Here is a 27,763-nt window from a genome sequence, read left to right as displayed (position 1 = left end):
ACTTTCTGACAAGGAAGACCCCAAGTTTTAAACCTGTTTTAGGCGAATAGGCTAACACAACCACGAACGAATGATTTCTACTTTGAACAAATTAATTAACAACAACTAGACATTACACGTCGTGTGTGTGTGTGTGTGTGTGTGTATGTGTGGTGTATTTGAGTGTGTGTATGGTGTGTGTGTGGTGTGTGTGAGTGTGTGTGAAATTATGGAAGTGTAAACAAATACAAATATTTATACAAATTTGTATAAAAACTCGTAAAAAATTATCCTACTCAGAAACACATGCAGCAACAAAACACAGATAGAGATACAACGTTAGAATTGTCGAGATTTAGAGTTTACTGAAAAATAAACATTAAAGAACATTAAAACAATTTAATCCTATGAAAAAATCAATACCTAAAAAATTATCAGTTAACAACTACACATGTCTCGTACGCTCGTGATTGAAGAATGTATAATAAATTAACTTGTACCTAAATAAGTGGCGTTAAATGTTTACATTATTAACATGTTAACATTATTAACAATTCATTGAAAGTTTCTCGAATCAAAGGCTGTTGTTTCAAAAATTTGTTTCCTATAATAATGATATGTATTTTTATTATACTCATCTCACCGGAAGCTGTGAACAAGTTGAATTGAGTTTTTATCATATCTTATCTGTCGCAGAGTGTTTCAATTAATATTGAATAAGAACAAAAAATTTGTTTATTTCATGTTGTGTTTCTAAACATTTCTCGTGTTATTCTTTGAACAGCACACACAAACACAAAAATAAAACACTGTTTCGCTGTGCCTTGAAATCAAAAGTAAAATTTTCATTAATTTTCCTAGAGAGCTTGTTTTCATAAGAGACGTCAAAAAGTTAAGAACGACATAACATAATCATTAAGATAACAAAAAGTTAAAAGAACACGAGTCAGAAACAAACGAACAAACAGACAGACAGACGAACAGACAGACAGACAAACAGACAAACAGAAAGACAGAGAGACAGACAGAGAGACAGACAAACAAACAAACAAATATGAACAAGATAAAGGAATAAAATTTACCCGCAAAAGGTAAGAAAAGAAAGAAAGCAGAAAGAAAGAAGGAAGATGTTCGAAAAAGCAAAGGAAAGATTCATTCATACACGCATGCATTGCATCGGCATCACCATTGCAGTCTATTATTATTCGCGCTTTTTGAATGTAGGCGTGGTTATTGGATGGATGGGCGGAGCTAACGTTTTATTACTTGCGCTAGTGTTGCTTTGATCGACAAGCTGTCATGCCTAAATGTTTGCTGGATAAGGATGTGATAAGAGCTTCTGAGGATTGCTCGATTCTGCATGAAATCTCAGACATATTTAGACGTATTATGAGGGAATGTCGTTTTATGTGGGGGGTAGCTCTCTTCTGTCTTCTGTGTGTATTTCAGTGTGTGTGTGTGTGTGTGTGTGTGTGTGTGTGTGTGTGTGTGTGTGTGTGTGTGTGTGTGTGTGTGTGTGTGTAACAATGATGCTGGTTTTGATGATGCGAAAGAGAAGGAGAATGGTGATGGTGATGATGAAGATAATGGTGGTGGCGGTGATGATGAAGAAGATGATTGTGGTGTTGGTGGTGATGATGGTGTAGACGATGGTGTTGACATAAATGTAAAGTGAACAATGTTTACGTGACAATGGATGTTTTCATAATGATGACGATGACGTCAATGGTGGTGATGATGATGATGATGCAAGAATTTTATGGGAGAGTATTTAATTTATTTTATTTATTAATCTGCCGTCTTTCTTTTTAACTCTTTGCGAGTTGAATTTCATTCTTTCATCTTTTTCATATTTGTCTGTTTATCTGTCTGTATTTATTTGAAAATTTATTTTAATTAATTAAAAAGGCTGGAATGCAAAGAGATTGCCGGCTGGTAGATTCATCACAAAAGGACAGTACCGAAGTTAATGTTACAGAAGATGGGGGGATGGATGGCGTGCCACTGGAATGGTCAGGGTGAATGAATGTGGATAGGATGGATTCTTGTAAATTTTCGAGACGTGTCTGTGAGTTTCTATTGAAAAAGTATTTATTTAATCTAGATACAGACTATGTATTGTAGCTCAAGTAATTTGTACAGTGTTGAACTTAACATAAATTATAACTTTTTTTATTTTATTTATTTTAATTAATTAAATAGAAAAAACTTGAAACAAATGATGGCGACGACGATGAAGAGGATGAAGAAGATGATGAGGACATAAAAGAGGAAGATGCTTTGTCATGTTATCTTATTCCATCATCCAGGCTGCCAAAAAAGATGAAACGATAAGAACAATGATGTTGTTCTTGTTTTTGTTTGCGTTGTTGTTCGTGTTGTTGTCGTCGTTGTTGTTGCTGCTGCCGTTGCTGTTGTTAGCGTGTTTGTTGTTATTATTGGTTTTATTGTTATTAGTATTTATTTATTTATTTAAAATGTTTATACAGCGCCCATTATAATTTTATAATCATATTAGATAATATTCTCACAAGTGCTCCTACACAGAATTAAAAAAAATTGTCATTTTGTTATTGTTGTTCTTTTTGTCGTATTTGTTGACTGCGTTGTTGTGCATGTTCATGTTTGCGACTTGTTTATTTGTCTGTTCTGCCGAAGGTGACTACTATGAGCAAGCGAGAATATGAGGATATAAATGGTGAAGATAATAATGATTAGAAATGACGATGACAGAAATAATAAAATTAATAACGATCACGGACAGTTTTGGTGGCTTTTCGAATTTTTGTGGCCACTTTTAAAGAGTACCTGGAAACGTGTAGTGTGCATATTTATCACCAATTCAAAAATCTTTTTTTGATCATTGTTTTTAAACTCAGCCGGTATATAAGTACTGTTTAAGTACTTTCTAGGCATTAGAAACCCAGTGAATAGCAAAAGTGACAAAATTTAAGCGATACAGTCGCCAGCATGTTTTTTGTTATCTGCATTTTTAAGCCAATTCATAAAAATCATTTTTAGTTTTGCCCCCCTTTTGTCAAAGTTGGCCCATCCTCCGTCAAAGTTGGCCCACCCTTGTCAATGTTGGCCCACCCTCCGACAAGTTTGACTCACCCTTGTCAAATTTGGCTCCAAAGTTGGTCCACCCTCTACCCAGATTGGCCCCTCCATCCAGATTGACCCTTCCGTCAAAGTTGTCTAGGTACGCCCTTGCTAAAGCGCACTCACTTTCTTTAAAATGTATTTTTTAGTAGAAATAGAAATTGAATAATGGGATGTGATGTGAAGCGATGTGATGTAGTACCATGTTACCGAAACCGAAAATGAAGTAATAATTATGTTCTGGCGTTGAAGTTGAATTCAATTTTTTTTATCGACTAAATGATAATATAATTAAATAAATCATCCTTGTGTGAGACATTATTTAAAGTTGAAATTATCATAAATCACAAAAACACACACACACGCAAACACACACAAACATAAATAACACATAAATAGCGTTAGTGTACTGGTTTTAGAGTGATAAATTTTCACTTGAGTTGACATCATAAATTTAATTGTTTTACTAAAAATTTTTGTATTAAATAAATTAAAAACTAAAAAAATTGATAACAACGTTATATAGCTATATTTTTCAAAATAAAAATATATTTGTTCGTGTTTGTGTGTGTGTGCGTGTGCGTGTATGCGTGTGTGTGTGTGTGCGTGTGTGTGTGTGCGTTTGTGTGCGTGTTTTATTTTCATTTCATTCGGTCATTTGAACGCTTCAGCAAGTTTCAAAGTAAGGAAATTCTTTCAACTAATGCCTTCTTGTTGTTGTTATTGTTCTGTTGGTTATTCAACAAATTATTATTATTCATTTTGTTATTATTAATATTATTATTATTAATATTTTTTTTTGTTGTGTTTTAGTCACACAGCTTTTCAAAGCTGGGATAATAGATGAATCCAAGTCTCATCCAGAAACCTCAGGACTCCATCCGAGTACTTTCCTCAAGATGTGGGCAGTTCAGTTTCTAACAGTGCAATTTTTTGCACCTCCACCATATCAGCTTTTCCAGGTATCTCTTTCAGACTTTTTTCAGCTCCATCCCTACAACTCCCATTACTCCAACTACCACAAGTATTGTTCTAGATTTTATCCCACACATCCTTAAAATTTCAATTTCTAAATCTCGGTATTTCAGATATTTTTCATTTTTCTTTGCTATGACATTTCTATCTTCTGGTACTGAAATCTCAATCAAAATAATTTTATTGTATTTTTATTCCAATATACTAGATCTAATCGTCCCGCCAATAATGTTCTGTCTGTTATTACAGTAAAATCCAGCATCAACGTGACGGCATCCGTTTGGACAATCTTTTCTGGTTTGTGTTGGTAGTATTTTTCAGTCACTGTATATTTAATTTCTTGACACATTTTCCAAATTTTCCATATTTGCCACTTTGTTGTGCCGAGTGAGATATTCAGTAGGTGCAAGCGCAGAACAACCAGCCATAATATGTCCAATGTGTTCGTCTGTTTTATGACACATCCTACATGACACATCACATCTGCAACATCTTCTAAAATACATTCTTTAAATCCTCTTCTATTTAACGTTTGATCTTGGGTAGAAATTATTAAGCTTTCGGTTTCCCTTTTTAACCATCCTTTTTTCAGCCATAGTACCGATAACCATTTGTCAGCACTTACTTGATCTTGTTCTCTGAAAAATTGCCTATGGAGGGGATTGCTTTTAATTTTTATAAGACCTTCTTTCTTTTTAATATATTTAAACTTTGTTACAATTTTCTCATTCGTCAGTGCTGCCTGATTCAATTTTTTAAATATTTTTTTGATTCCTTTTGCAATGTTTCTTCTTCATTTCATCAACTAGTTGTACATATTTACAAAGTAATCGATCATTTTTACTCGTAACATATTCTTATAATTTCAAAATTGATTGTTCATAAACTATCATCACTTCTATAAATCCTCTTCCACCATTTTTCCTAGAAATACATATTCTACCTTTATCTACTTTCGGATGATAAAAATTATTAATTGTTAATGGCTTCTTAGTTTTTCTGCCCATTTTTTTTTATTTATGGTTTCAACCAATTTAAAATGCCAAAACTATATGCCAAAACTGAAACAGCAGAACCATTGGTAGCCGTTATGTTAATTTTACTATTTAATTGTGTTTTTAGTATTTTTTTCCTTCTATTGTAGTGTTTTTGCTTGATTTTAGATTTCACTATTTTCTGTTCTATCCAACAGTTATCATCCACTCCAAGGTATTTATAAACTTTACTGGCCCCAAAACTTTTGGTTTTTCTTTCATCTGAGAGTACGGTATCAACTACTTATTTCCTGCCTATGAACTGCGATGTTGCACGCTTAGCAATGCCGAATTCCATTTTGATGTCATTACTTAACTGTTCAACGACTTTAACATTTTGTTTCATACTTTCATAATCTGAAGTGAATAATTTTAGGTTATCCATATAATATAAATAAATATATGAAAAATGAACTTTTATTATTCATTGTTATTATTATTATTCATTTTGTTGTTTGTTATAGTGTTATTTTTCGTTGTAGGATTGCCTGAATGTTTATTGTGTTGTACGACGACACTGCTTTGTTTTCTAAATGTTGTCAATTTGGTGCTCATTGTAGAAGTCTTTACTTATTTTTACTGTTGTTCGCCGATTGGTAATTTTTGCTGTTGTGAAATATTTTAAAAATACACATCTCAAATGTCTCAGATGTTTTGTTCACAAGTGTTTGAAAAACCTCATTATTTAGTTTATTTCAGATGTTTAGTTTTTTCTTTTCAACATTTTAATATCGAAAAATAACATCTAAAATCATTTACTTGAGATTTAATAACACTTTTTCTGTTTATGTTTTATGGCGTTTGATTTGCCGAGGTGAGGTTTGCTTTATTGTCGCCTTGTTCTTTGCGGGCATTCCATCAATTTGTGCTGCTGCTGATTGTATCTTCTTGCTAGGTGCACGTGCGACACAAACATCTGAAACCGCAAGCATAATTACCAAACATACAAAAATAAACATATAAAAACAAACATACAGAAACAAACATACAAAAGCAAACGTGGAGAGACAAACATATATAAGCAAACATATAAACAAACACACAAAAGCAGACAAACAGAAACGAACATACAAAAAAACTTACATAAACAAACACAAACAAACACACAGAAATGGACACACATAAACAAGCATACAAAATAAACATGCAGAAACAAACATACAGAAACAACCATACAGAAAAAAACAACATACAAAAACAACATACAAAAACAACATACAAAAACAGGCAATCCTTCCTGATAACATCACATTCCTGATAACATTACACACCATATAATATAAGTTATTGTCTTTTTTAAACATAATACACGTGTATTCACAACGTAATTGACTTTGTTATCCCTTTTTTCAAAGACAAAAAATATATTAGTCCAATTGTTCATTGTATTGTTTATATAATGTTGAAAATTTTGTTGAGCGCTTTTTCGTTCGAGTTTGCTGAATCGATAGATGAGAAGTTTCTTGTATGCGTGTCGAATCATGCTGCAGGATGCCTCCAAATCAGCAGGAAGTGCATTCCAGATTTATGTTGATGAGACTGAAAATCTCATTTTTCCAAAACGAGAAAGACTCAACTTTGCAAGTACCAGATCACCATTGTTGGAGGAACTCATTCGATTCCGGTTTACAATCCGCGAAACAAGCTGAAGTCACTCTTTCAAATAACCTGGAGCCTCTTCAGCCTGATACAATATCTTACCAAGAGAACTTGTTTGAGGACAATTATTTCCGGCATTTTAAGCTAGTAAAGCTCATTTTTGGCACATGTTGAGTGAGGTGGAGTCAAACTCGGCAAGCAAACTGACCACCGCATTTAAAACAGACTGCATGTCATCAGGGCGAGGCAAGTTGATACATAACCACATGGCAGTAGTTGCTTTACGTAAAAATTATTCATAATATATTCCTCGTTACACAAACATGTACCAATTTAATAATAAAAAAGATTTTTAGATTTAAAAAATCTATGAACAAAAATAAACATCAATTAACCATCAAAAATTATTATTATAGCATAAATAATATTTTCATCATCACCATAACAGCATCCTTATTACCATCATCGTCGTCACAATAGCATCACATTCAACATCATCATCAACACCCTTGTCATCATCATCATTACAACAACATCATCATCATCGTTGTCATCATCATCATCACATCATCATTGTCAACAAAATTTTTATTTAATGGAAAATCTTCCGTTGAATTCTCATGTGGATTCATCGAGAAAATTGTAAACGTGGTGAACATGGCGAAGAACATGAACACGGTGAACATGGTAAACATGGTGAACATTGCCAGAATGCTAAAATTTCTTTCCTTCTTTCCATGTTGATGCATGTGTGAATGTGTGTGCATTTTTAGGTGAATATCTTTTATATGAATTAATTATGTTATATATATATATATGATATATATATATATATATATATATATATATATATATTGTAAATATGTTATACACATCACATATATTGAAATAAATATATATGTAATGATGTGTATATATATATAGCATATACATTTGTTTCATCTTATATAGGTACTGTAATAACATGTGTATAATGTATGTATGTGTGAATGTGTGTGAACGTGCATGTGAGTTTATTTGTTTTCTCTAAAATTTTATAACACTTTGTTGAAAGACAATTGCTGTCTATTGGTAATATTATTTTACTAACATTGTATAGTAATCACTTTTACAAAACGTGACGACCGCTACAAGCAGTGGAAGAAGCAGCTGCATTGAGAGGGAAGCAATCGCTTCATCAACCACACCACAACAAAATACAACAGGAACATGTGAAGAGGAGAATGAATGAGTGCAGGAATGATTGAATGAATAAACAAAACTATAATGGTAAAGGTAGGACACATGCGTGCAGAAATGCATAGAGAAAAAATGCATGAATGCACTTACTCCAAAAAATGGAATGCATGGATGGAGAGGTGCATAAATGGAGAGGTGCATGAATGCAGAGGCGCATGGATGCATGGAGGCAGACGTGGAAGGAGAAAAGGAGGCGGGCGGGCGATGTTTGTTGAAATCCACAAGGAATTCATATAAATCGTCAGAGAGTTCATTGAGGTCACCTTGCCCTGATCAATCACCGACGTAATTGTTCTATTAGGTTCTTCCTATTTTTTTCTCACATCTCTCTTTCAACTGCTTCCCTGTGCATTCGTTTGAATTTGTCTGCTTGTGATGCTTTGTTTATGTGTTTGTTTATAACTTTTGAGCTCTTGTTTTTGTGAACTTTCAAAAAATGTTGCTTGTTTTTTTGATTGTTTATCCTTTGAATGTTGAACACTTCGTCTCGTACTCCTTCTGCCTTCGTTTGGATTTTATTAGTTCGCTCGTTTGTTATTTGTTTTTAATTTCAGACGTTAGTTTTTCGCAGCAGATTTTGTTAACGGCAATCACAACAGAAATATTTACAATTAACTCATGAAATTTTGCTTATCATTTAATAACAAAGGCACAATTACAAATGTTCACACACAACAAACATATATATATATCTAATTACACATACACAAATACACATACCACACACAAATGCACACAAACACAGCCACAAATTCGTACACAGACATACACAGACACATAACCATGCATGAGCACACACACGTACGCAGGAACATTGTAAGGAGGCGGAAGATAGATGTAGGCTGGTTTCAAGATGACCTCAAGTGACCTTAGATGCGAAGTGCCTCTAATGTTGTATGTATGTATGTATGTAAGTATGCATTTATGTATGTATTTATGTATGTATGTATGTATGTATGTATGTATGTATGTATGTATGTATGTATGCATGTATGTATGTATGTATGTATGTATGTATGTATGTATGTATGTATGTATGTATGTATGTATGTATGTATGTATGTATGTATGTATGTATGTATGTATGTATGTATGTATGTATGTATGTATGTATGTATGTATTATTATTATTGAGAAAAAAATTTTATAGCGTTCGTTATAGTAGTTTTCACAAACGCTATCAAATTATAACCAATATTCATATCAACATAACAAGAATGAAAAGAAATGAACTATATTAAAAAAGGTACGTCTTTAATCGTGTTTTTAATTCAGCAATGTTCGTTCCAGGCATTCTGAGGGCTGACGGCAAGCCGTACCGTATGATAGGGCCTGACACTGCAAAATCATGTGAACCAATCTTTAGCTGTCTATGAGGAACCACAAGAATGTTCGAATCGTCAGACCTCAGACGCACACCAGATGCAGTCGACGTTTTTAATTTCCGTTTATCTGATAAATATTTTGGAGCCAGACCGTTTAGTGTCAAAGATTTTAAAAACAAATCTTTTATTTATGGGCAACCTATGCAAATCATTCAGGATTGGTGTGGCATGATCATATCATCGACATCCAGCCACAATCCAGGCAGTACGGTTTTGAATCGATTGCTGAATTTTAATAGATCTTTTGATAGATAGTCCATAAAACAAACCATTGCAAAAATCGACGCGTGAGAGCACCAACGCATGCGCCAGAGTCTGCGTTGCGTCTTTATCAAGTGATTCTCGAATTTGTTTCATTCTTCTAATTTGTGCCAGGCATGATATAAAGATCATTTTTAAATAAGATTTCATTTTTAGGTTTGAATCAATTATAAAGCACATAAATCTATTATTTTATCATTCATAACAACGGAATTTCTACCCAAGTCTGCCAACTGCTGCCAGGTACTAATAGGAATAAATTTTGTTTTACCCTAATTAAGCTTCAATTCATTTTTAGACATCTACAGATTAATCTCCGACATTATTTTTATTCCAAATTTTATTTGACATTCAGGCAATCAAGAAGTTAAGAATAAACTTATGCTGATTACCTTAAATAAATGTGCGAAGAACAAATAGATTTATCAATAAGAAACTGAATGGTTGTTAATATCAACAATAAACTCATATCCTAAAATTGACAAATAGAATAAATTGCAGTACTAATTTAATCAAGCAAACTAAAAAAAATACTTAGTTTAACGAAGTCAACGAAAAAATAAAACAATCAATTTCAAATCTAGCATAATAGAATAATAAAAACAGATAATAGATGAAAAGATTTATAAATTAAATAGACATTAACGTACATTCAATGAATCTCGTATTGAAATAACTTTGGTTTACCTGATAACATAATTTGAATGTCATATGCATAGGCTTTTAAAATCATATGAATCAATTGTCTTCAACACATCAGATGCATAGAGCAGAAACAATAAAGGACCCAAAACAGATCCCTGCGGCACACCAGAGCGAACCACACTGACGTAGGACAAACTCCCGTTGAACGAAACCTGCTGTGTTTGGCCAATCAAGTAGCTTCTGAGCCGATTTATTATCTCCCCAGATATTCCAAAACTTTGATGCAGCCTGAGCAGTAACATTTAATGATTGACACAGTCGAAGACCGAGCTCATGTCCAAAAATGCCAACAAGGAAATGTTTTGAGCATCCATCTCAGGATAAACCCTTGAGAGAACATGTAGCAGAGCAGCTTCAGTGGAGTGAAATCGTCTAAAACTGGATTGATATGCAGGCATGGGATTATTATTATTCAAATGAGCAAGCAATTGTCTCGACACCATTCTTTCAATGAGTTTTGATAGTAATGACAGATTACTGATTGGTCGATAATTATTGAAATCACTTGGATCTGCATCACTTTTTCTCAACAACGGCACAACAATTGCATGTAGGGAAGCAACCTACCCTCATGCACAAATTTATCAGACTAGTTATAAATGGACAGAACTATTCAAAATGTTTTTTAAAGAAATGCGTTAGTAAAATATCCAGTTGACAGGACTTTGTAGGTAAATGAAGCACTTCTTTCCAGACATCAGCCTTAGACACTGCCAGAAAAGTCGAAAACATCTGCTGACATCCATGATCATCACTGTTTAGACATGACTGATTTTCAGTCTCAATCCCCTGTTTTATTATTTTAATTTTTTCATTAAAAAGAGTCATGAACTGATCAGCATTGACATCATTAAATTTGCGTTTAGTGCCTTCACAGTGACATTTTAGAAAAATTTTATTAACCACCCTCCACAAGCTTTTTGGAGTATTACTGTTTTCATAGACATCTTTTTTAAATATTTTACGTTTGTTTGAATAAATTTCAGTTTTTATTTTAAGGGCCATTACCCATTTGTCTTTATCAGGCAATTTATGACTATTTCTAAAAATCTTTTCTTTTTTCTACATTACCGTTTTGAAGCCTTGTAATCCTCATCAAACCACGGTGCAACATGATAGCGCCCAGGCAGCACCAGTACAAGAGGAACATCCCTATCAACAATTTTCTTTAATTCGTCACTGGAAAAATCAAATTCTGCATTTACATCATCAGTTTTACACGGTTCGGAAACATGAGACTTAAGTACTTGCTCAGCAAAAACTTTCTCATCAAAACGATTCCGAGTCGGGTCAATCTTCCACTAGGATAAACCTTAACTTCATTGACCGCTATATTATCTGACGCCACAATCAGATCGAGCGTTCCTCCTAGAATATGCTTTGGTTCATTTATGTGGTTGATCAACTGGAACATTTCAAATATTTCACATAAATTAACAACATTGGGATTGTTCGACCTCTCTATGTGAATGTTGAAATCTCCCGATAACAAAATACGTAACACATTCTAAGACCGAAATCAGTTCATCAAAAAATGATGTCGTTAGTTGTTCGGATCCAGGTCTGTAAATTGCCAGTATGATATAATCTAATTTATTAATTTTACGTTTCACCGCCAGAACCTCAAAAGCAGTAACCAGTGACAAAGTGATCTTTTTATATCTAAAAAGTGATCGGAAAAAAATAATTAAACCTCTATGGTGTGAGTCATCATTTTCTCAGTTAAACATAAAAAAAATGTTTTTATTTCTTTTTTAAATAATTCCAATGAAAGTACAGATCTTTCCACAGCCAGTGTAAACCTATTCCGAACAGCAGGAGCAGCAACTGCAATGTCTCTTGAACCAATTTGCAAACGTGTAACTGGCACAGAACGCAAATTTAGATCATCCGACCTAAGATGAAAAGTTGATGTAGGTTGATTTTTGGCAAATTTACTTGTCATATATTTTGGTGACATACCATTCAATGATTTCAGCGTAAAAGCTGCAATTTTGAAGAATATTTATTTATCGTCAGCCAGTAAAGCTCGTTAAAGATCGGTGTCATATGATCAAATCTTAGGCCACCAATAACAAACTTCGCAGCTCTATTTTATACTGACTGAAGGGTTGTGATTGATGTGTCTGGTAGTTTATAAAACAAGCTACTGTGATAATCTAAACAAAATGTAATTAGAGCGTGGACCAACGTTTCCAATGTTGATCTATCTAGTGATTGCCTGATTCGATACATGCTTCTGAGGTAGATAACATTTGAGGCACAAATCTTTTTGATACAGTCTTTCATTGACAATTAGTTATCCACTTAAGTTGGAAGCTGTTTTGATAAATGATATACCAACAACTTTTATTTTAATAGAGCTGAAATCAATTTTTGACAACTGCTGCCATGTTCTAACTGGAAACAATTGAGTTTTGCATTCGTTTAGCTCCAGCGAGTTGGATAACATCCTACGGCCCTGATATCTGATAAACGCCAAATAAATCTGTCAATCTCAAACTTGAATAAACTCGGAGGACTAGTGACCAGCACCTGAATATCATCAGCAAACGCACGGCTGACAAAGCCATAAGAGCTGATTATTTTGGTAATGTCCGACGTGTACAGAAAAAAGAGGACGAGCCCCAAAACTGAGCCTTGAAGTATTTCTGATGCAGTTATTGAAATTTCAGATAGTAAATTTTTAAATCAAACCTGTTGTGTGCGATTTGACAAGTACGATCTGAACCATTTATGCGCATTATCTGTTATGCCATAATTATGACGCAACCTTGATAAGAAAAAACGCCGGTGACATGTTCAGAAACGATAGTAATGATATGTTCTGAGCGTCTGTAGCAGCGAACAAACTTGATAGGACATGCAGTAGTGTAGTTTCTGTTAATCGAAACCACCTATAACCTGATTGACGCAAAGGCATTAGATTGTTGTTTGTCAAATAGTTTAGCAGAAGCTTGAAAACAAAATGTTCCATGATTTTTATCGTCTGCATGTCTTCATGTTTCAAAACCTTAGTAACCATTCAAAATCTATGTTATCGGCTGCGTGTTTTTTGTTAAACATTTTAAACCTTAGTAACCACTACAAATTCTTATTTCAGATAATATTAAAATTATTTTGGCCATCAACATATTCTCTTCCCCCTAATTTGCTAAATATCTTGGTTTACATCTGTTCGTTAATCTACCTACTAGAATCTCTAAATTATGCTCATCTATCCTTGACAATATTTTTACAAATAAAAACTTTATTTTCTTAAACAGGCATCATTTGTGAGAGTATCACAGATCCTTGGCATATTTTTGCATGCGTTCCATCCGTGGCGGATCTAGGGGCCGGCCCCCTAAAACCGCCACTGTGAGCGTTATTTATGTTAAAAGTTAATAAAAATCCTTGTTTTAACGAAGAAGGTAGTGCTATCAAAGAAAAAATGGATATTACAGGTTCTCAAAAAGATGGTAAGAGACATTTTGACCACATTTTGACCACATTTGACCACACAAAGGTTGGCCACTCCGTCAAAAAGTTTGTCCCCTCGGTGAACATAAAAAAAATTTCGTATAAAAATTTGAAAAAAATCCCCCTTTCTTCGGTCATCCAACTTTTTTCCATATCCAATATTTTTGGATCTAGTTTCAACTGATCGAACTGGATGGTGAGAAGAATCAAGTTGTGGAACCAACTAGCAATTAATAATGAAAGAACAATGTCAGTAAAATACTTTAAGAACACTGTGAAAAAAATGAATAATAAATACACAATAATTTTAAACGGTAAAATTGCATTCAAATTGCATTTTTCTCATTTCGGTTTTAATGGTTTTTGTTTGTCTGTTTAGCTGCTAATTTCAATTTATGAATGTCGTTTTTGATAGTATATAATAAGAAAAAATAAAAGTTATATTGTGTAGATTAACTGTTGTTAACATTCCTTATTGTTGTTTTTGTTGATTGTTGTTAATGAATAATTATTTTTATTGATTATATTGTTAGTGGATTGTTATTTGTTGAATGTTGTTATTCGCTAGCTGTTTGGTACATGTATTTCTTGCGCGCCAACGTTTCTGCCACTTTTACGTGCTGTTTCAGCAGTTCAAGCTGGTTGATCATTTCCAATATTTCACTTTCTACCTTTTCATCGTCATCATCATCTTCATCATCTTCATCATCATCTTCATCATTTAACTCTTCTTTATTTTTCTCATAATTTTTATCCTTCTCAGCCTCATCAGCCTCATCGTCGGCAACACTTTTGTCCATTTTTGGAGCTCTCCTAGATTTTGTGATCTGTATGCATCGATTGTTTGTGGAGTGATTACAAAAGTAGTTTTTGTTATAGTTTATTAAACTTTTAAATAAAACTTTGAAACGATTAAATTTAATTTAAATGATAAAATTATCAGTATTTTAATTAATTTTTTATTTATATTTTTCATTATATTTTTCAAACTATATTTTTGCCACTATTATTGGGTTATTTTAAATAATTTGTAAAGTTTAACAACAGACCAAAACTTCATCACAAGTAAAAACATAACTTGGGACCAACTTTCTCAAAGACTTCCATTAACTCAGGCTGGTTCTCAAACACTTCTTGTTCTAACTCTTTCAACTTTTTACCCCCCATCGCACACTTGCACTTTTGCAGCAGACACTCCTTGTGCCTCTGTAGGGCGAGGTAGCTGCATATTCCCGCCTTCAAATCTTGTACTGCGCCACCGAGTTGGTTTTGCAAATTATTAATTATTTCCTTATCGCCAGGTGGCAGGTTAGCTAGAGAGAAATTATTGGGATCAATCAATTCGTTGATTATTTCTACATAAGATTTTCCATCATTTTCTCGGGTTTCAATGAAACCTTTTAGCTTATTGATGAATGGTTCGTCTCCCGTAAAAGTGGCCTCTGAAGCTGCCTCCGCGTCCACTGCCGGCATGTTTGAGTTGTTTATCAACATCATTGAATCATTCATCGGCATTGTCGACCCATCTGTCGGCATTCTTGTTTGAGTTGCTACACCTTGTGCCTCATCTGCAGGACTGTTTGATGTCAGAGCACATTCAACAGCTTCCTGCCGGTAACGGTCATCTGTCTGAGAACACTCCCGAATGTTGTGGTAGTGGTCACCTGAAGTACCACATTCATCAATGTTTTGCTTACGGTGGCACTCATCTGAAAGCCCACATTCAACAGTGTTGTGTTGTTGGTCATCTGTAAAACCACATTCAACAGTGTTGTGTTGTTGGTCATCTGTAAAACCACATTCAACAGTGTTGTGTTGTTGGTCATCTGTAAAACCACATTCAACAATTTTGTGGCGGTGATGGTTTTCCGTCAAACGACTTTCGCCAGTGTTGTTGTCGTGGTAATCTGTGGGACCACATTCAACGATTTTGTGGTAGTGGTCATCTGTTAGATCACATTCAATAATGTTGTGGTGGTGGTGGTGGTTATCTGAAGCAACACATTCAACAGCACTAATTTGGGCATTTTCAGCATCTTTTGCTTGCATGTTTAACGTCTGGTTTGTTCTGCAATCAGATTCCATTGTTTCCGAACTGTTAACAACTGTAAAGAAACCGTTCGTTTCCAGGAAGAAAACAATAAAACACTGCTATTGAAAATATGAAATGTTTTAACTCAAATTTGAAATATTGTAGACAAAAAGGTTAAAGGTTAATATTACAAATTTAAAAACAAACCAACAAGCGTGTGTAAATAAATTACCAGGCTCGTTCGTATTTGAATGTTTTTAAGTGCAAATGTTTACAAAGGCGTGATGACGCGCACGAGTTCATTTTTAGGAAACTCGTTTGTTTTTTAAATTAAAAAAAATAATTTCAACTTGTATTTTGCAAGTGGAAAATGTTGTCATACCATTGTCATTGCCCCAGAATTGTATTTTTCATAAATACATGCAGGAGCAAACAGTGATATTAATTCACAAGTGAAAATTGAAGATCCTCAACTGTCATCAGCCATCACGAACCACCACCGTTGGCAAGGACTCTTCATTTTAGAAACATTCAAGAGCCTCGATCGGGAAGGTTCTCAATGAATGTGCCGTGAAAATTTAGCCCACATATACCGTTCAATTGCTTTTTATAAACGAAAAAACCGCTTAAAGAGGAAAATTGACAGAATTGTGTTATGAGCCTAAAATGAGGTCACCAAATATTTCCAGTTTTTGGTCCCCCGTTAAACGTCTACCTAAATTGTCCAGACCCACCCTTGCAAGTTGATGGTGATCAGGTGAGCTTGATGGTCATCAGCCATTACAAAACATCATCATCAATCGTTAGCAGGCCCTCCTCCATATAGAAACCGTAAATTCTTCTTGCATTATTTTATTATATTTCATGTTAAAAATTAACATAATAGCTCAAAGAGAACTGACAAAATTATGTTTTTGCATCTTATCTATTTTTGTCATGAATGTAAATACATAATTAAATGAATAAATGAACAAACAAATGGAAATATGCCAATAAAGTTCTTTTAATTGTAAGCTCATTCAACATTTTTTTATATTGTAAGAGCAAGAAACAACTTGTATTTGTAAGAATGATGGCTGGTGGATGGTCGGAGGTTACATCATCTTCCCACGTGCTTACATCATACATCCATACCATGATGTCTTCCATCTGTCGACAGTCCTACCAACCTACCTATATATACACATACGTTTATTTGATATAAATATATATATATAAATATATATATATTTTTATATTTTTATATATAAACATAAAGATGCATGTAAATATCTGCGTGAATACTTGCGTTGTGTATGTGTGATATTTATTGGGAAAGATGAGACGTAACAGACTGAAAGCGTTTATGAAGAAGTAACCTTTTTGTAAATTTTTAATAAAAATTTTCGCTTTAGCTTTTATGATTGTTATTTATTACAAATATAACTTTAGAGTTAAATTCAGTATAAAAATATTTACGTACACAATGAATGTAAAACAAGGAATAGACTTATAAATTTTTTAAAGTCGATATGGAACATATGTGCAACAGTCAGTTATGAGTGAGAAGATGTTAGATAGGGATGGCGGAATAAAAAAAAGTTGATGCATTACCTATTAGCACATTACTGAAAATCAACAAATCGGCAAATAAATAAAGCGAGGAGCGTTTCTTCTCTGGCAATATTTATCCTAAACAGGACATATGTCCTAACAACCATCACGTTAAGTGAGTGCTGCAATAAATAAGTTAAATGCCCGTAAATTAACTAGAGAAATGTATCTCATCGAATTTGTGTATGCGTGTATTTGCGTTAATATCTGTGTAAGTATCTGTCTGCTGCTATCTATATTGACATCTGTGTGAGTGTCTATCTATGCCGATATTTTTATTGATAGGCGGAGAGGTATTCGTGCATGTATTTCCGTTGATATCTGTGAAGATATCTGAAAAGATATCTGTTTTAGTATCTGTTTTGGTATCTGTGGAGATAGATATGTATTGGTGTGCTTAAGTAAGTACGTTGGCTGGATAGGTATCTATGTATGTATCTAATTAGGTAACTGAGTTAGAATCTATGTTACTTTTTGCAAAAAGTACTTCTCTATTACTTTAATCCGCCCAATAAAGGTTTCTATCTGTGTAGGTTTCTGTGAAAATGTTCGTGTATGTAACTGTGTTGGTATTGTTGTTAGTATCTGTGTAAGTATCTGTGTATGTAGATAAATGTGTTATGTAAGTATGTTTGTCAAATTTATTTTATATTAATATAAAGTTGGATGTTTGCATTGTTCGTAAAAATGTATGCAAATGTTCGCATACATACTATGATGATGATGAGGAGGAGGAGGATAATGATTAAGAAGATGATGATGGTGAAGATGGCGAAGATGATGTTGGGGATGATGATGATGATACTGATGCTGGCAAAGATGATGATGATGATGATGATGACGACGACGACGATCACCATTCGGCAACTAATGCACACAAGTAAGTCAGACAGCTGTTGTTGGTAATAAAAAAATAATTAATGAACGTTTAACAAGACAGTTTAAAAATATGACTATTTATCTTCCAATGTTCAATTTATTATTCATATATTCGCGCTGCTCTCTACTTGCAAGTTGAAAGTTAAATTTTTTAAGAGGATCAACTCAGTTGATGAATGATCTGTATACTAATGGACAAATGGATGGATGGATGGATGGATGGATGGATGGATGGATGGATGGATGGACGGATGGATGGATGGATGGATGAATGTGTGTTTGATAGTGCGCTATTTAAATGTTTTAGTGTGCCCTTTGTTGTCTCTCCATTAAGCCGCATATAAATAATACTTATTCACTCATTCGTTTATTTATAATGTATTTATTTGTTTTAGAACTATTTTGAAAGTTAAAAGTTTATTATTTCGAAAATTCAACAACTACATGAGTTAATGAATGAAAAATTAATTTCAAGTCATTCTCGTGGGATGAAAATGAAGGTGAGGCAGTTTCGATCGGAGATGCGATGAGATCCCCTCCATGCCAGTCAAGCACAAACTCTTCATAATCGGTTGGTTCACGTGTATTCAATTACTCTGTGCCCGTGTCGAAGTCAGTGTTGGAGGAATTCAACTCATTTTAAATTAACCGAGTATTAACATTGCTTAACTTAGCTAACATAATCGCTCAAATAAAAACTGCTTAGTTTGAAAAGGAAAAGTTTGAAGTTTTTGAGAGTTTCAATAGCTGACTACAACGGATTGAGTGTAACTGCATTTTATTAATTCTATGTAATTATTAATTAAGTTGTTTTTAATCAACTCTCATCCTATTTAGACTTTAACTCTATGCTACCTGTATCTCAATCTGGTTTCAGACCTGCTCACAGTACTGAAACTTCTTTACTTAAAATACACAATAATATCCTTCTCTCTAGTGACAATAGTAATCTAACTCTTCTTCTTGCTCTTGACTTTTCTTCAGCTTTTGATACTGTTGACCATACTATTCTCTTGAGACTGCTGCATCTTTCTTTTAATATTACTGATTCTTGTCTATCTTGGTTTTCTTCTTATCTCTGTAATCGTTTTTCTTCTGTTGTTCTCAATAATTCTACTTCTAACTCCTCTACTCTTACTTTCGGGATACCTCAGGGTTCTATCCTTGGCCCTCTTCTATTTATACTCTATACTTCTGAACTACCTCGTATTATTAATAACTTTTCTTTCTCTAGTCAACTTAACTTTTCTTTCTCTAGTCAACTATATGCTGATGATTCTTATATTTATACTTCTTTTCCTCCATCTAATCTCAATAGTGTTCTTCATAATTTATCTCTATGTCTTTCTTCGATTATCGCTTGGTCTGACTCTATGTGTCTTAAACTTAATCCTTCTAAGTTTGAATTAATTTGTTTTAATAAATCTAAACACTCAATTACTATTCCTCCTATTATCTTACCTGATTCTAAGACTCTTGATGTCTCTCATAAGTTTCGTAGTCTAGATTTTATCTTTGATTCTACTATGTCTCTCTCTTCTCAGATTAATAGTGTTGCTAGAAGCTCTTACTTTCATCTACGTAGAATAAAAAAACTTTTGCCTTTTCTTGATGATCCTACTCTTCTCCTTCTTGTTACTTCGTTAGTCTTATCTAGGATTGATTATTGTAACTCGCTCTACTATGGTCTTCCTGACTCTATACTCTATCCTTTAAGTAAAGCTTTTAACTCTGCTGCTCGTCTAGTTGGTTAAAAAAACTGAAAGTGGTTAAAAAAACTGAAAATGGTTAAAAAACTGAAAATGATTAAAAAAACTGAAAGTGGTTAAAAAACTGAAAGTTTTTTATGTCAAGGGCTTGAAAAACTTATCACGCCGAATAGATGAAGCTCCAACATGATTGCAAACTTCCCATCAGGCCAGGCCTGCTCTGAAGACGTCGTTGGCGAATGGTGGCAGCGATAAATAGATTGAAGTTTTGAGGAATTATAATCAGTTATTAGATGCTTGCAGGAGACGCTCAAGTATCTTAGAAACAGCGGATAAGTTGCTATTGGTAATTGGATGAGAGTTGGTTGGATCATCTGGATTCAAAGGTGGTTTTTCAATAATGGTAAAACTCAAAATATGAAATGATAAATTTTAATGCTATTAAATGAGAATAAAACAAATCTATATTTTTTATTATGCAATTATTCAATCACAGTTTTTTTTACCACCGAAATCAAAGTATAAAGAAAATTTGAATCAGCTTTTATATTTAAGTTGTTTAAATATAAAAAAAATACTTTCCGCAATAATTGAAATGAAACATAGATTCAAAACAAAAACATCCATGAAAAGCAATGAAACACACAGATCTCTCGTTATTTGAGTTCATCAAAAACTTATGTACCAGTGTTTTGAGTTTATAACAACTTACAACTGGAAGAAATGAACATTATTACATAACACAAATAAAAAGATTGCTAAAGAATTTATTCAAATGAATAAATACAAACAATTACACATACATACTACTAACTCATCCACTCACTCACTCACATGCACACACACACATACATACATACATTCAAGCACATCACATATACAAAAAAATTTAAAAATAAATAACATATAAAACCAATTCAATAATAACTACATTTGCCATAGCCAAATATTTTGTTTCAATATTGTTGACGGTTTCAAATCCTGAAACGATTAATTTTTTCAAACAAATAATAATGTTCAAATTGTCCCATTTCATCGAAAGAATGCAATCAATCAACTTGCAATTGGTTCCTATGGATTTATATCCGTGTTGGCTCCCTTGTGACAACATGTGGAAAAACTTAGGATTCGATCGTGTGTGTGTGTGTGTGTGTGTGTGTGTGTGTGTGTGTGTGTTTGTAGTGTGTGTGTGTGTGTGTGTGTGTGTGTGTGTGTGTGTGTGTGTGTGTGTGTGTGTCAATCTAAGTTTTGCTGAAATCATCTGCGTATTATCTGTTATTATTATTATTATTATCACACCATGATCATTATTGGAGGAATAAAATTTGAAAATATTCTTAAACTGGAAAATAAAAATTTTAATTTAAAAATTTAATCTAATAATTTTAATCTAAAAAATAAATTTTACTGAAATTAATTCAATAATTTAATATTTAATTTAATACTTATTCGTGGTCTGAAGAGAGTGAGCGTGACTTGAGAGTTTAAAAAACATTCAGCTAACCTGGCATAACTCGGCTGTTTCTGGATACACTTCATCAGAAGATAGATCCGGCATGAAATGATAATTTATTTTTGTTTTTGTTCTATATAACTTTCTTTTTCTCTCACTATTTCTCTTTCCTTCGTTTGTGTGTTGTGTGTGTGTGTGTGTGTGCGTGCGTATGTATGTGTATGCGTGTGTGTGGTGTGTGTGTGTGTAATAATCGTACGTTTAAATGATAAAGAATAGTCTAATAGTTTTTTGTAAATTAAAATTACTGAATAAATAAAAGTAATTGGGAGAATGCGGCAAAACATTTTTCATTTTTTTTTTACTTTTCTATACCTTCATCGTTTAAAATATTATCGTATTAACAATTTTTCAGCCAGCAGCAAAAACACGAAGATTAATTATGAATTATTAAAATTTATTTTGTTCACGTTAAAACGCGATAGTAGCACTTCAGTCTCACATTATCATGATATATTTCATCCACACCGCCAAGAATACTTTTTTAATTTACATGCATTTGAACATGCACGTGCACACGCTCACTCTCCGCTCTCTCTCTCTCTCTCTCTCTCTCTCTCTCTCTCTCTCTCTCTCTCTCTCTCTCTCTCTCTTACACACACACACACATACATACACACACACATACATACACACACACACACACACATGCAAGAACACACGCGCGCGCAAGCACACACACAGAGAAAAATAGAAGCAGATATTGAACAGCCTCCTTATCAGAGCAAGCGTAGTGATGTGTTTATACAAAGTTGTTGGCACCTATCAACGACTTGAAGATGCGTTGGATGGAGCTCATCTCATCTTCTTCTCATGGATTGTTTGTTTTTAGTTTGTTTTTGTTTCAAAAAAATATTCGGTGAAGCTCTTGTTAGGCTTTTGTTATCTGTCTGATTAGCGAAATTGGCAAAAACTTTTCTCAGTATTGACGCTTATCAAGCGTGTTTAAATAATTTTTTTTTATTTTTCAACTTCGATGGGGGAGAATGTTGTTTCTTTGTTATGCCACTCAACATGTTAGAGTAATACAAAAAGTATTTCCATCTAAACAAAAGCTAGAAGCAGGTTTTCATTATAAAAATTATCCATCATTCTATCTGCTTTTTCAGTCTGATTATGTCAGTGTTATTATCATCAGAGAGCACGTTCAATGATTGATGCAAGTGACAGCAGAACTCGACGATGCCTGCCTTCACTCTTCTCAGCATTAACGACCACTTTTAACTTTAAGTGAAATAATCCAATAAATTGTCTAAACGGTTATTTAATTGGTGTGTATCGTGGCGAAAATTGAGATTACAGGGCGTATAAAAGTAATATACGCATGCATTACGCCATTGTCTAAGTATGATGGATGTGAGCTGCCTACCTACCCACCTACCCACCTACCTACCTACTCACCTACCCACCCACCTACCTACCCACCTACCTACTTTAATGTAATGTGAGGATGTGTTTATGTAAATATAATTTATTCATTATACATTTCTATTGAGTATAATTTACACGTTTGTGCAAGCAAGAAGCAGTTCTCGGTGTTGAGTGAGATCGTTTCAACAATTAACTGCAAAAAATTCAGATGAAAAATGATTTGAGAGGTTTTGAAACAAAACCATTTTCACGTAAGATCCACGAAAAGTTGTTGCTGGAAACAACATTTCCAATTCCATGTATATACCTATGAACATTTTTGTTAAATAAATTTAAAAAATGTTGAAAATCTCAAAAAACCTTGTTTTAAATTAATAAGATTAATTTAACAATCGAACAGTTATACAATTTAAAACTGGCCGACTCAAATTAGACAAAAACTGTTCAAATTAAACGATCCAATCGATGGTTTTGATGAAACTTCAAAAAAATGCATTATCGAAGGTTAGAAAATTGAAAAAAAACATCAACACAGAGTTGTGGAAGCCAATTACACACCACACACAAGTTTGAAAAGCAAAACTATTGCCTGTGATGGGACTTGCGTTCTAATAGATTTCTGTCAACATTCAAACAACAACATCAACAACAAACAACATCAAAAACATCAACACCATCTTCAACACCAACAATAACGATGATCAAGAAATTTGTGAGACGAAATTCTAACAAGCAAATGCAATTTCATCCACTTTCAAGCGAACACCATCACAATGGATCGCTCCACATTGTTTGTGTACAACCGACTGCTCACAATGGGAATGATTGAACATTCATTTAAGCTAGAAATGAATGGAAATGTTCTTTCTGTATACAAATAATTAGGTACTTGTCAAATGTGGAACAATCATCAGTAATTATTTCTTCACCATTGTAGCTGCATTATTATCATCAGTTCATCATTATGATTATTTTATTATCATCAATTCATTATTATTATTTCTATAACCAATGTGTGTGTGTTGTGTGTGTGTGTGTGTGTGTGTGTGATGTGTGTGTGTTGTGTGTGTGTGTGTGTTTGGTGTATAACTCGCGTAACTTGTCCAAAAGAAAGTAATAAAAATGGAAATGGTCTAGAAATAATGGAGCAAACAGAAGCGCAACATCAAGAGGACAACATTACGCTGACGAATGAGAATGAGGCCAACAGTGCACTGCACAGGTACCCAGACAAACCCGCAGCCAAATGGAGAAAAAGAAAGAGACGGGACAGAAGGGACGAAAAGAATGTAAAAGAAAAGAAAAAGGAAGAGAGAATGAGTGTGGAAAATAAAAGCAAACAAACACACAGACAAACAAACAAATTCAAAGAAACAAGCAAACACATAGACCGACAAAATACGAACATATAAAGAGAGGTAGGGACAGGTACAGGAATTTGGACTGATGTTATTGTTTATGCAACAATGTTACATCAGCGGTATGACGCCGACTAACATTTCCAGACACGAATTAATGTTATGTATGTTATGTGAGTCTCGCTGCCTATGTAGGTATGTATTCATAATTCTATGCATCTTTATTAACTACATGGCTACCCATGAATATCTTTAACTATTTGATGTCTCTAGATAATTGTTTGCAATGTAATACATCTAAATGCATATACATGCATGCATACATACATACACACACATACATACATACATACATACATACATACATACATACATACATACATACATTCATACATACATACATACATACATACATACATACATACATACACACATACACACACACACATACACACACATACATACATACTCATCACTGATTTGGTTTTAACATGCATAAAAACAAAATAAAAAATAAAAAAAACATACATTCATACAGGTATCTATATTCAGTTTGGTCATGATGTTATGGGTGTAATCAACCAACCTGTCGTGTTTCATCATATTAATATCCTGTATGAGTTTTGAACATTTATTGAATGGTATTTAAAATATTAACAATCGTTTAAAAACATACATGCGCATGCTTAAACATATACACAAACAAACACACACACACAAATATATATATATATATATATATATATATATATATATATATTGGTTAAATAAAAATAATTTATTTGATTTGATATATATATATATATATATATATATATATATATATTTTCAAAAATTTCATTGACATCAAAGGCAATCAAGAAGTTATAATGGAAACTTGTGCTGATTACCTTAACTGGGGTGCAAGCTGTTCAATATTAGCCAATTTAAGCAATAAAGCAAAATGTTATATTTAACAGAAATAAAATATAATAATCAATAGAAACAAAAATTTATATATATGTATATATATTTAATTATTTAATTAATTTAATATAATCTTAAAATATTTTATATATATATAAATTGTCAGAAATGCAATTATTGATGAAAGTCACCGCATGTTCCGCGTTTGTTAGCCTCCTGTTTAATTTTTCGATTTTACTTACGGTAGATCGTAAATCATTCTCAAGTTTCTTGAGCTCAAAATCAAAATTTTTATTTAGATAGAACATGATAGAACAAAAAAGCTTTTTTCGGTATTCCTATACCATTTTCGGTGTTCGAATTGATACGTTGTGTGTGTGGCCAAATGCTCATGTATTGTATGTATATTGGTAAGAGGGGGGCCAAGCTATCAAGAAGACTCACGATGCACGCACAAACTGGCGCTATAAAAAATCACATGAAAGAGAAACACAAAACTAAAATTACTAGACAAATATTGGACCACAATGTCGAAACCTTACATTACAATAACAACCATTATAATTTACGACTAGCCGAATCAATACTCATAGAACAAAGACATCCGATAATAAATATTCAACAAAGGGCAATTGGAGTTCTTCTTATCAATAAATTTAGAAACAGAGGAATCATCGATAATGAAAACACGTAAAAGTGTTACATTCAACAATGTTGAAAATTGTAAAAATAATTAAATGAGCGATGAGCGAAAAATCTAAAAGTTAAACAGAAAGTTAACTAACGCTGAACATGCTGTGATTTTCATCAATAATTGCATTTATAACAGTCTTAATCTAATATATACAACATGTGTGTTACGAAAGTTACTAACCACGTGAGTATTATTTGAAATTGTAGGGGCAAAAGTGCTGAGCAGGTGACATGATATGGAGTGGAGACCATGTTCAATAATAATAGTTATTAATTCACTCACTCAATCATTCACTCACTCACTCACTCACTCACTCACTCACTCATTCATTCATTCATTTATTCATTCATTTATTCATTCATTCATTCATTCACTCACTCACTCATTCACTCATGTACGCAGGATGTGTTGATGACTTCATAATCTATTCACTCATTCATTTATTCACTTTAATCATTCGCTTTATCATCACCAAATGTATAATCGTGAAATGAGTTTAAAATATCTTCATCATGACAGGCTGGCTGGGTTTGAAGATGTTGTAAACATCGAGCACAAAACAATATTGAAAGTTGATGAAATGAAGGATCAGTCAGTCAGCTAGTTGTATGCTTGCTTGCACTGTACCAATCAACTAACCAGTCAACCTATCAATCAACCAACCAACCAACAAAGTAACCAACCAATAAACCAACCGATCAATCAACATCACCACTCAACACTCCTCAACTCACTCATCTTAATCTAATTTCAATTTAATTTCTGGTTAGTCTGATAAATAGAGTTCGTACGTGTGCGTTCAAAATATGAATAATATTTGCTTGGTGCAATACCGCTAGATAATCTATTTTCTTAAAAAGTTAAATCTTCAATTAGTCTAAAATTTAAATTAATTCATTCGAACATTTAGTGAAATTGTGGCAAATATTGATAATAATGAATATTTTGGCATAATGAAGCCTTCTAATTCCTGAAAATTGAAAGATGAGGAGGAGCGAGAAACATCCCCTCCCGGCCGATGCATTCTTATTGATATCATTGCACCAGGCTGACAAATGTTTACACTGAAGAACAACGTTGAAACATTTCTTGAGAAATATTTCACGGAACCGGCCGGGAGAAAAAGATAAATCATTATTATTATCATCATCGTCATTATCATCATTATCATTGTCATTATCATTATCATGACGATCATTATTATTGTTGTTGTTATTATTATTATTATTATTATTATTATTATCATTATTATTATTATTATTATTATTATTATTATTATTATTATTATTGTTATTACTATTACATTGTATGTTTAGTATTGCTGAGAGATATGTAAAGAATATAATGCTATGAAATTTTTTTTTACTTAAATTGAATGTGGAAATATTATAAAATATAAATAATTGAGATTATTTTAAGAAATTTTCTTCTCGCTTTGCTGTGAAGGTGTTGATAAACTTTTAGTATAATAAATTGAAATGATTGTGTATTTGAATGCGTGGCATGTAATTCATAAATATTGGGAGAGTATCCTATTATGTTATATGACAAATATGTATTTGAGATGTATGTATATAGGATCGCTTTTTGGTCTGTTGACATCATCCTTAATTTAATCATATTTTCATCACTTTATCATCCCATATTAGTATATTCCACGTCATGAAACCATAAAAGCCAACCACATCACGTACATTCACCCACACGTAGCCAGCCAGTCCATCCATACGTTGCAAAATTGTTTCGTGTGAATACGCGTATGTTTGGTTATGTGTGTGTGTGTGTGTGTTTGTGTGTGTGTTTGTGTGAATGTGTGCGTGCGTGTGTGTGTTTTAATATGTATATATGTGTCTGTGTGTGTGAGTAAGTGAGAGAGAGAGAGAGAGAGAAAGAAAAAAAAGTGTTGTGTGTGTTTTGTTGCGTATGTATGTGTTTGTGTGTGTGTTATTGAGTATGCATGTGTGTGG

General features: G+C 33.2%; 1 protein-coding gene across 1 annotated transcript; it reads right to left on the bottom strand.

Annotated features, from left to right (window-relative positions):
* Positions 1–5,334: 5,334 nt before the first annotated feature.
* On the bottom strand, positions 5,335–15,826 carry HELRODRAFT_162659 (hypothetical protein; the record flags this gene model as incomplete). The annotated part of the gene is made up of 12 exons (XM_009024804.1): positions 5,335–5,447; positions 6,759–6,799; positions 7,338–7,420; positions 8,019–8,197; positions 8,711–8,814; positions 9,967–10,046; positions 11,592–11,684; positions 11,737–11,941; positions 13,069–13,183; positions 13,885–13,964; positions 14,342–14,568; positions 14,831–15,826. 12 exons carry the CDS (start codon positions 15,824–15,826, stop codon positions 5,335–5,337), a joined length of 2,316 nt encoding a protein of 771 aa, XP_009023052.1.
* Between the last annotated feature and the right edge of the window lie 11,937 nt (positions 15,827–27,763).

The sequence above is a fragment of the Helobdella robusta genome (assembly GCF_000326865.2).
Source record: "Helobdella robusta unplaced genomic scaffold HELROscaffold_4, whole genome shotgun sequence".
NCBI lineage: Eukaryota > Metazoa > Annelida > Clitellata > Rhynchobdellida > Glossiphoniidae > Helobdella > Helobdella robusta.
The sequence above is the reverse complement of the archived record's forward strand: the minus strand, read 5'-3'. Positions and strand labels throughout refer to the sequence as shown.